General features: G+C 32.6%; 1 protein-coding gene across 1 annotated transcript; it reads right to left on the bottom strand.

Annotated features, from left to right (window-relative positions):
- Positions 1-512: 512 nt before the first annotated feature.
- Positions 513-6,109, bottom strand: LOC102605548 (mitochondrial import inner membrane translocase subunit TIM17-2-like). Its single transcript, XM_006355952.2, has 3 exons — positions 6,009-6,109; positions 3,503-4,342; positions 513-811 (listed from the first exon to the last, which is right to left on the bottom strand). Exon 2 carries the CDS (start codon positions 4,227-4,229, stop codon positions 3,528-3,530), a length of 702 nt encoding a protein of 233 aa, XP_006356014.1. The 5' UTR covers positions 4,230-4,342; positions 6,009-6,109; the 3' UTR covers positions 513-811; positions 3,503-3,527.
- Between the last annotated feature and the right edge of the window lie 5,452 nt (positions 6,110-11,561).

The raw sequence follows: 11,561 nt of genomic DNA, 5'->3' as shown, positions 1-11,561 counted from the left end.
TATGACATCCAAAAAATTTAATCAAATACTTTAAATTTTAAATATGTATACTACTATGCGTGAAATACATGTGTGTTGCATGTGTTCAAGAACTAGTAATATAATGTGTTGTCTAGCAATTATAAATATTCTTGGGCAAGTGGCCAAATATGTAACTTCACCATGCAACATACAGTCCTGATGTGGAAGGTTTCTTCCTTTCTTATATGGGCTTAGAGCTCAACTCAATAGGGCTTCAGGGGTCGAAAAGCACACTTACTGGCCACTTCTCAACTATTTCGTAACATTTCTACACACCATTGATTGTGTATTTCTCAAATTAAAAAGTGATAGTTTAGGTATGAAACTCACGCTCTCAATAATTTAGGTATGAAACTAAAAAAAAAAGTAATAATTTAGGTGCGGTTTTAACACTTTTATCTCTTTACTTTTTCCTAAGAAGCACATTCACTACAAAAAGTACCACCAGATACAAGAGTAATTCATGAATATCAAGGAAGCATAATAACATGTAGTCCAAAAAATGCAAAAAGATGCTGCCTAAGCAGGTGTTAACATATACAACCACAAATGTTCCATATTATTTTTCCATTTGTTTGAACAATAACTAGTCAAACTCATACAATAATCAAAAAGTAAATACCACTAAAACCAACCTATGATGCAATATTACTTTTAAGTCGAATGCTCTGTAGATTTAACAATAAACGCACTTTGTTATTATAAGATCCATAACAAGCCATTTACTAGCACCAAAATTGGCATTGGATCAACAGCTGAGACAAGTGTCCTGACCACCAACACTCTCCCCCTGCAAAACAGATTCAAGCAAATGTTTGGCTCATATCAGTAAAATCTAGGATGAGAAGAAATAAGAAACGAGAATATATGTCAAAGCATCAAAGAAGACCAAAGGTTGAACCACCTCCAGGATCTATCAGGTTGTCCCATATTCACCTGTGAATTTTAGTAATTTCAAAACAATTAAGAACTTAATACATTTTTTAAAATAACCGTGGTGTCCAGGCACCTAGCATGGACAAATGGAAAGAAACCACCTAGCACTTTTGCCTAAGTTAAGTTGCTCAGGGACAATAGTTTCGTAAGTTGCATTTTTATTTTTTTTTATAACTTTGGAAACGGACAGGGAAAATCTCAATCCAGAGAACACCACCAAAGCTCACACAACCAGACAGGAAGGGAAGAATGCAGTGACCAGTGGGGAAGTAAGAGGGTGTGGGTGGAGGGCATTAGAAAGTTAGCAGCTGCGCCCAGGCTTGATATTGAGATTTTTTTGGGTGTACATCTAAGCAATATTAAGGAGTTCACTCCTTTCCATTTCCAAGTCTACTCTTGAAAAAAAAATGACAACAAGGGCTCCCTTGAGGACGGGCGATACAAGAACCAATCATCTCCTAGCTGAAAACTTGTTAAACAAGAGGCCAACATATGTTAGCTCATGCTTCATGTGCAAATGCTCAGAACACATTTTTTCTTGTTGCATAAGTCATGTTGCAACCCGAATATGGAGGCGGTACTAAACTATGCTGCAGTACAAAGTGTGATTCCAATGACAGATGTGCTACACAGTTGAGCCTTAAAAATAAAAAGGGGGTGGGGGAGGAACTAAGGGCATAGGAGTGCTTCCCCAGTTCCCCTCCATATCTCATATGGGTTTACATTGGAAGGAGAGAGATTGGAGAGCTTTAGAGGGGCTAAGAGAATGACTTCATACATTTCCGTAAACTTTAAGTACACCCATGAGGCAGCTGTTGATATTTGATAATGTAAAGACAATATGTAGAGTTAATGTACTGGCAGATCAATACAATCCCCTAACTTCATCCAAGCAAAAACACACCAGAATTTACTAGGCAAGCAAATCCAACAAACTCCTCAACGCTTAGTGACAGTCACCAAAACTATTTTGAATGTATTATGAGTTAATGGTGTAAAATGTGGGCAAATTGATGACAAAAGATGGAAAAAAAACTTCAAAGCAATAATAATTCTAGCAGTCAACAAAAAGCTCTTAAGCATGTAATCTTAATATGAGTTTCTTTAACAACTTCCTCTCTATTGCCATGGTCCTTTTTTCCGTTTCTCTTCAACTATGCCTAAGCACCTTAAGATTTGTACCCATACATATCCAAGTAAGAAAGCAAACACAAAAGCAAAGGTGGCATCAACAACATTCACTACCAGCCTGTAGTTAAAAATTCGGGCAGACACCTTTTTCCCTTACTATCAAAATCAATACATCAAACTCTTCTACCCTCCCAAAAATATCAGCCCACAGGCAGATAATAACTCAAATTACACTACAAATCACTAGATATAATGATATGCCACAGCTCTCTCCTAACAATGTGAATACATCAGAGCAGATTAAGATACCAGTGAGATCCCGTCTAAAAAACCATCACACATAAGTGAAAAATAACAGAGCCAGATCTCTAATTCCTTCATCAAGTATCAAAACTTTCTTAAGCTCTTCTCCAAAAACTCCTCTGTAAGAAACTTCTCTTTTTCTTTTAATTTGTTCAACTTGAATCAGAAACTAAAATACAAGTGAACATTATAAAAGATATGAAAACAAGCTTTCTCTTTTTTTGAGAAGGGATATGAAACAAACTAATTCTAAAACAACAACCCTCCCTTGAAACATAAGCAGTAGCTTCCAAATAACCAAGACACAGAGATAACAATATCAGAAGAAGCTAAGCACCAATTCCATATTATTCATGCCCACTCTATCATCCCATTAACATCAAAAGATGAAACTTTTCCACACCCTAATATTAGCACAAAACCAGAAACACACTCAAATTACGGACCCTAAAGCTCTCTCACAACAACAATAACACATCAGCTAACTAAACTACCTAGAAGATCCCACCAAACGTAGAAGAAAGTAATTGTACAACAAGAAACCCAGTGTAATCCTGCAGAAAAAAACCATGCAATTACAACAAATCCAGTGTAATCCCACAAAAGGAAACCATTGTACACAAGCAAAATCAACAGCAAATTCCAATCATAAGGATCCTTCATATTCTTCTTATGTCTAAGTATAGAAGTTCTCATAATCGCTACCTACCCAGAAAGTTGACCATGTTTTTCATAAAAAAGAAAGTAACATTAAAACATAAAATATATATGATATCCATAATAACAACAACCCCAGAATAAGCGCAGTAGCATTAACTTCCAGATAAACCAAGAAACATATGATAAAAGATTACATCACCAGAAACAAAATAAACTAAAAGTGGGTTCGATATTATTCATATGATGCCCACCACCACAAAACTATTATCAACCATAAAAATCCACTCAACTAATTTGTAGATCCCAGTTAGTATAGTGTTTTTGAAGGAAAACATTTATCCAGAAAGATAACCATGAAACATAACAAAACCTTGGCCACACTGATTAGAAATTAATACTTGTTCACAATACATAAGAAATTCAAATAATAAAGAAAATAACATTAACTAACCTGAAAATTAAATCATCTCTTGAACTCATTTAAACTCAAAGGTAGGCGGTATAGGAGCATCAAAGCTCTCTAAAACCTGTGTCTTGCTACCACCACCTGTCGCTGTCTCCTCCTTCTTTCCACCACCAAAAAGTCCTCCAAACCAGGAAGAAGAGGACGGTGCTGATGATTCTGCCATCATACCATCAATACTTACTGGAGCTTGACCAGGAAGCTGCCCCGTTGGTTGACCAGGCAGCTGCCCAGGTGGATATCCAGGCACTCCAGGGACATTTGGTAGTGGCTCCTCCATGGGTGGGAAGTTCTGGGGAGCACTCATGACTTTATTTAACATAATTCCAGCTCCCTCTATCAACGCAAGTAAAACTCCACCAAACAGTGCTGATCTAGAAGCAGCACCTAGTCCCTGCCGCATCTGTAGAAAGCCACCAGTTGCTGCACCAGCAATAATAGAGTTCCAAGGATCTTCTTTCTGCCGGAGATAAACCATTGTACAATCAAATGAGGAGAAAAGCCCACCCCACACAGCAAAACTACCACCAATACGAGGAGCATTCATGCGCACTGCCTGTGTACCACCAATCAAGCGCTCACCTTTTGGTGAGTTGTATATACCTTTTAAGAAGTGGAAGGCTGAACCTCCAACAGCACCCATACCAAATGCACCGCCAACATCATCAAGTATACGGTCAGGGCAAGGTTCACGAGAAGTCTCTGGCGTTCCCATTGTTACAGGGGACAAGCACTGACTAGGAAGAAAAAGGTTAAAGGTATGACACCAACAAAGCAGGCCTGCTTTTACTTTCCAAGGAAGTGATTGGTTTGATTTGATAAATTGACCTGCATCAAAACATTATCATCAAACTGCATCATCAATTTGAGCAACACCCTTTTTTCCAGGAGCCGTAAAGTGAAAATCATAACGACTGGAAACAAAAGAACCACCAACATGGACACAAACTTTGCATTCAATAACAATAACATTCTTTTCCTATAGCTCTCTGAATCAGAACTCGGCTCAAGTAACAAAGTAAACTCACTTTATATAAAGTGGTTGATAACTATTTTTTCAATCAAGGGAAGAAGGTTAATAACTTCTTCTCGGATACTTATCAACTTGCCATTTCTTCATAAGCATATCTAGAGGTTCCCTGCAAACATGTACCGACATGACAGATAATACTTGGACCAGACAACTTAACAAACTTCTACATCACTCTTAGACCAGAAATATTTACAACAGAAAAACACTTCAGTAAACTAAAGAACCCTAGCTATAAACTTAGATATAAATAAATAGGATTCTTGAAAGTTGAAACAAATACCATTTGTTTGATAAAACCTTGACCGTACATCTCAACAACAAAAACCTTTTCTTTTTTTTTCAATAAGAACACCTCCCTCCTTCCTCAACAAAAAAAAGGAAACATACTCGCCAAGAGTGTATCCCGGTAGTCAACAAAGTGGGTTCAGACCTATGAGTTCTCAGGTTCAAATCCCAGCGCAAACAAAAAACACTAGGCAATTTCTCCGCTTCGGTAGACAGAGTTATCTGGTAGCGGATGCCACAGTTATAAAAAAAAAAAAAAAACAGATACAAACCCAAATAAGCAAGAAAGCAAAACTTCTGCTACCCAAGCTGTGATCTTAATTGATCAATAAATCAACTACACCTCAATCCTAAATTAGTTGGGTCCGCTATACAAAAACACTGCTACCACTTCACCATAGAGTTAAAACTATTTTAACTGACAACAATTTTCTTCATTATCCAGGTCTAAAACCATCTATACTTGGTGAAACTCACATAAAAAAGGTCAATAAAGGTGATGTGAGGTAATAAGGTAGCGGACACCATGATTATAAAAAAATACAAAACTAAATAAGCAAGAAACCACAACTTCCACCTACAAAAGCTGAAATCTTTAATTGATCAATCTATCAACTACACCTCATTCCCAAATTAGTTGAGCAGCTATACAAAATACACTGCATCACTTCATCATAGTTAAGACTTATTTGTCTCGGGTTTTTAACTTACCCCAATATTCATCATTATCAGGGACTAAAACAGGTTATACATCACGAAACTATCATTAAAAAGGCAAAACAAAATTGATGCGAGGTAATAAGGTAGCAGACCCACAATTATTTTTTCAATAAATAAAGATACAAACCAAAATTAGCAATAACCGACAACTTCCACAACAAAAGCTGAAATCCTTAATTGATCAATCCATCAACTACACCTCAATCCCAAATTAGTTTGCGTCAGCTATACAAAATACTCATGCATCAATTCATCATAGTTACCGGGTTTTAACCAAGGCTTAGCTACCTGGTTCTAAAACAGGATAAAAATCGCGAAACTAACATAAAAAGGTGAAAAAATTTCAGATCTTAACCGATTAAATTCGTTTTTTTTCAACAAAGCATCTGAGAGCTGAATACTGTAAGCAAAGTTTAACATAAACACCAAGATGAGTTCGAAGAAAGAGATTTTTACCTTGACGGAGAGGCAGTGGCACCGACCGACCGACTCCAGGTGAGAGACGCAGAAAGGGAAAAGAAGCTGGAAAACCTAAGAATTAGTAAAAGAGGGCTTTTTGACCCGAATTTAAATGGGTAATACCCGATAATCATGCGGGTTATAACACAGTGAAGAATTTGTGTTTATTTGGTTTTTTCTTGTTGCTTACTCTATTATTTTTAAAAAAAGTTTTTCTTGTTGCCTACTCTATTATTTTTTTTTAAAATGAAGCTCAACACAAAATATTTATCTTTTTCTAAGTAAACGTTATGTTGCACAAAATTAATGTTTAATTATTTTTTAATATTTAAGATTTTAAAGTTATTTAGAGTCTGAGTATTAAATATTTCTTTATTTAAAGCGGATATAAGAACTCCTAATTTAAATTTTATATATAATAGAATAAAAGGTTTGTTTGGATAATAATCCTTTACTCATTTGAATTGTATAAAGTATGACTCAACTCTCTAGGTAAGGTTTGCATACATATTATTCTTTTTAAACTCCAATTTGTTATTGTTATTATAAAGTAATTATGTTCTCTTTTTTATTAGCAGGTTAAAATAGTTGATTGAATAAAAATAGGTGGTGAAATTGATTTTGTAAAAACTGAGCAACATTTTGTGTTATTGAGTCCTTAGTTTGATGTTAAATTTACAACCAAATATTCAACATTAATTAATTGAATTAGACACACTCCCATTGTTCATAACTTAATTGATCTGTCAAATTCACAACCTTTAATTTGTAAACTGAATTTATTTAAAGCAGCCAACATCTGTTGTCAATTCTTTAACTAAAGTACCAAATTTTGTAACAATCTATATTGTAGATCCATAAAAAACCAAACATTTTTCTCCAACAATAAAGTGTTGGGATCAAAGATATTTTTAGCAGAGTGTGATATTTATATTATCCGCTTAAGGTCAAAATCGAATGATTTTATTTTTTTTCTCAAAAAGATACATCTTATAAGTAGCTTCTTCTTTTTTAACTTTTCATGTGAGACTTTGTTCACGTACACCCAGGGGCAGAGCCACATAGGCTCCAGGGTGTCCAATCGAAAAATTATACTATAAATACACGTAAAATTTTGACTTTATATTCGTATATATAGAATTTGGACCCCCTGAAATAACAAAGTGATGCGCAGTGGAGTTGGCAATAGCCTGTGCAATCCTACTTTTTGTCCCAGTTCGATTCCCCGCAAGGATGTTTTCTTTTTCTATAATTATTTTGACTTCTTGAAATCAATTAAGTAAATAAACATGCGTAATTTTAACATAGAAGTTCAATAGCCTGGTGGTTAATAGTATCATGAAAGTCTCCAAGACCCAAGTTCGAATCCCTCCTCTACTAACTATTATTTTCAATTAAAATTAAATTATTTTAATACATTTTCCTTGTAGAATAAGATTTCCTTAAATTTTTAATACTTTTCCCTTATGGAATAAGGTTTTCTTTCTCTATAAATAGGAGACTCATTTACCCAAATATCACAATATTATTAAGAATAGAATCTCAATAATTCTCTCTCTGTTTTTTCTTCTCGTTCTCTTATTTTATAACAAAAATAACCAACTTAATATTTTAGTTTCAAGTTTCAATAGACATGACGAATTATTATAATAGAGTACCAAAAAAAATTTGACTTCTCGAAGTCAAACCAAATAAAAGAAAGAACGGTAAGATCAATTAGAGATGTTGTCACATTCTTCTCAAAAAAACAAAGCATTGATTTAAATACTCTAAAAATGACTTGCAAAATCGAATGGATGATGTAGTTTTTAGACGGTTGTATTGTGCCTTATGTAGAAAAGAAAGTATTTCGTACTATTTCTAATGAGTCTATTATAAAAACGTTTCAGGATATGAAACCTCGTCGAGTACAATTGTAATAATATATTTAAATTATGTTTTCAATAGTAATTTATTTTCTTTATGTTAGTTTTGAATTATACACTTGTAATTTTATTAAAAATATTCCTATATTTAATTAAATATTCCTTAACTTGATTATTCGTTTTGGTAATTTAAATCGTCGTTTTTTTTTAAAAAAATTACTATTAAAAGTTTGGACACCCTTCATTAAATTCCTGGCTACGCCACTGCGTACACCCAGTAACTAAGTCTCATGCCGTCCATCACCATTCATAGACTAATTTGAAGATTAGTTGTGTGTTACTTCTTTGTGTGTCTCGGATAAAGATAGTAAATCAGTTCATGAACTGAAAAATGATAGTAAGTCATACTCATGCCATTACTATGCCATATCCTTACTCATTACACCAAAACATTGGCTCTAACACTAATAGTTGGGCTCAAACAACCCAAAAATATTCGTAGCATGGTGTGATATTGTCTACTTACAGTCAATTCTAGGGGTGTATGGTACGGTTCGGTCGGTTACTTTTAAAAAATTATACCATCCAAATTTTTTGGGTATTTTATAATATATAATCAATTTTTTGTGATATTTTCTACTTACAGTCAATTCTCTTCGGTATTTGTACGATTCGGTTAATTTTTGGGTCTTTTACTTTTAAAATATCACTTCAAAATATACTACTATTAAAATATATTTTTCACAAATATATTCTTGAAGAAGCACTTTAATGCTTCACCAAGAAGACAAGAATGTAAAACCTTGTTGTCGTATTGTTTGATCTTAAACATTTAATAGAAGTGTTTGCATAGGTTTTGTTGTATTGTTTGATAGAAAATCTATTACAATATCATTTAATTTTAAACCTAATAAGTAAAGGCTAATTAAAGAGCAAAGACCCAAAGTCGTCTAGTCAACAAAGGCATAGGACCTAGGTTATATTTATATTTGAAAAATGTTATAAATATATTTATATATTAAATTTAACATATTGTTAATGAATTTAACATATTCTTAATATATAAAATATATTTACATACATGTAAGGTTATTTGATTCGGTTCGATATTTTTTTGATTTTTTTCATAAATTAAAAAGACCACATCAATTGTTCGAGGCGGTTATACACTTAAATAAAGTCTATGGTTTTATTGTAACAATAACATAAATCGATTCGATTCGATTAAATTCGATCGGTTTTTATATTCTTTTGAAATCCCTAGTCAAATCCAACATAAAATTCCAAATTATATATAGTCTATATATTTATTTTGTGAGCAACAAGGATGTAGTTTACCCAAAGTTATTGTACTTCTGAGCAGAAAAACATGGACATGAGAGTTTCTTACAAAGCTCATTGTTTGGTTTTGTCATCTCAATAAGTAGGGTTACATCAATCTAGTGCTTCAATTCTCCAAATGCTTAGGTTATTTGGTGGAGTGTATAAGTATAGTACTAAATAACGTGTGTTAATAATATTGAGATTATTTCTTATCCCACTATTTGGTTTGGTGTTCTAAGAGTAGTTTGTCTTTAACCATTATCCATGTATTAGTAGCACTCATTTAGCTACTATCATGGTTTGTTATGTATTATTTATACACCATATTGTTTGAGTTTTGCCCTAATTTTCTTACCATATTTGAGTTTTACTTTTTTCATAAAGGAAAGTCAAAGTATTACCATAATTCCTTTTACTTTTCTTGAAAGAAAAATATAATTCCTTTTCATATTTTGTTATTCTTTCTTTAGGGAAAAAGTTTGGAGATCTATAAATTGAAGATCATATTCTCATAGAATAACACAATAGAATCTACAATGTAGTCGTTTAGAGACTTTTGTTTTGGGGAGATTTTCTCTCTACAAATTTTATGCTTACAATTAGTTTTTAAAATTATGTAGGAAATTGGTCATATCATATAATATATATATTTTTAGTATAATTTTATGTGTCATCTAATTTATCGGCATATGATTTGCAATTGTAAGCATCCGCATAATGTCATAATTACTTCCAAACCCAACAAGATTTTTCGGGGGTGCGGAATTGCTTTATTAAATTTTATTTGACCTTTTGGTAGTGTAGTAGATGAGAAATTCATGACATTTGTGGTAGGGGGTAGTGTGGTAGGTGAGGAATTCATCTTAAAAGATTTTATTATAATATTCTTTTTTTTATGGTAAAATGTAATAATACTTATTGTAATATTCTTTTTGATAGTTGTTTTAATCTGAATATTTCTTTAAATATTATTTGTGATGTATTCTAGATATAACATATCTTGGGTTCTTTGGTACATATATAAGTTTTCCTCTATCAATTGTTCTAATAGTTTTATATTTTTCATAGATTCTGTCCAATATTGTAAATATTTGTAGTTCATTTTAATCTGAATTTATTTCTAAATCATACCATTCTATTCTTTTGAAGTCTAAATCATGTAGGTTTATTTCATACCATTGTTGATTTAATATATCTTCTGATTCGTCATCATTAAATGTGTTTTCCCATATTATTCTCCTTAATTCAATTATTTCTATATCTTTAAGTATATATAAGATTAAAGTTTCGTAGTTTTTTATCATTTCATCATGCATGTATGTAGTCATGTTCGTTGTTATGCAGGTTTTTTATTTTCAATTATTCCTTCCTATCATATTCATAATTGATTAAATTCATATTAGATTATTATGAACTAGATTATCTGTTTATCATGTTCTCCTGTCACTACTAGCATCGTACTTTAGCGGATACTTCCTTCTTATCAGCGCCTCAACTTAGTTTACTCCCCTAAACGGCTTTCCTCACCTACCGGTTTCAACATTATGATGGCATAGTATAGAATTTTTCTCCCTGTTTCCAGTGTGCTAATAAACTAGAAATCATGATTCAAATAATTCTAATACATAATAACTAACATAAATTTATTCAATCATATATATGATATTCAGGAATATATGAAATTAGTTCCGCATATATTTTGAACAATATACCTTTGCTTCTTGCTTATTCATGCTATCTGAAATATCTGATTGGATTTCAGATTTATCCATTAACTTTAAAGTATTTAGTATCTTGAGAGAGAGTGATTTTTATAATCTAAGTTTGAGAGAGTTTTTTGAAATATTTGAGAGAGTGTTTATGAAAGTGCGTTTATTCAAGTCTGTCCCTTTATGTTACATGTTCTTTCCTTTATATAGGAAGGAAATCCTATTTACTGCACTTACGAATTCTATCCTATCTTTATAATAGTGCACGTACTATACTACTTACTTTTACACTTGTCCTATTAATAATGCACACCACCTACCATACTTTACACTTGTCCATACTACTTATTAATGCCTACCTACCACACTTACCCACTTTACACTTGTCTACTTACTATTCTACTTTGCTTTGTCCTTACACACCTATCATTTTCTACTTTACTTTACATTGTCCGTTACTTTACAATAATTTACACAATAAGTCACAAACTTTATCTTTCCACTATTTACTTTATGACTTTTCATAACTTATCTTCATAACTTGTCTTCTTGTCTTTTCTTCTATCTTGTTTTTGCTTTTGCTTTTTGTATCATTCTAGCTGGACATCTTGTATCACATTATCTTCTCCGTTGCATTTTGAACATATATGATC

Source organism: Solanum tuberosum, unplaced genomic scaffold (genome assembly GCF_000226075.1).
Source record: "Solanum tuberosum cultivar DM 1-3 516 R44 unplaced genomic scaffold, SolTub_3.0 scf00211, whole genome shotgun sequence".
Taxonomy (NCBI): domain Eukaryota; kingdom Viridiplantae; phylum Streptophyta; class Magnoliopsida; order Solanales; family Solanaceae; genus Solanum; species Solanum tuberosum.
Note: the sequence above shows the minus strand (reverse complement) of the source record. Positions and strands in the feature narration are given on the sequence as shown.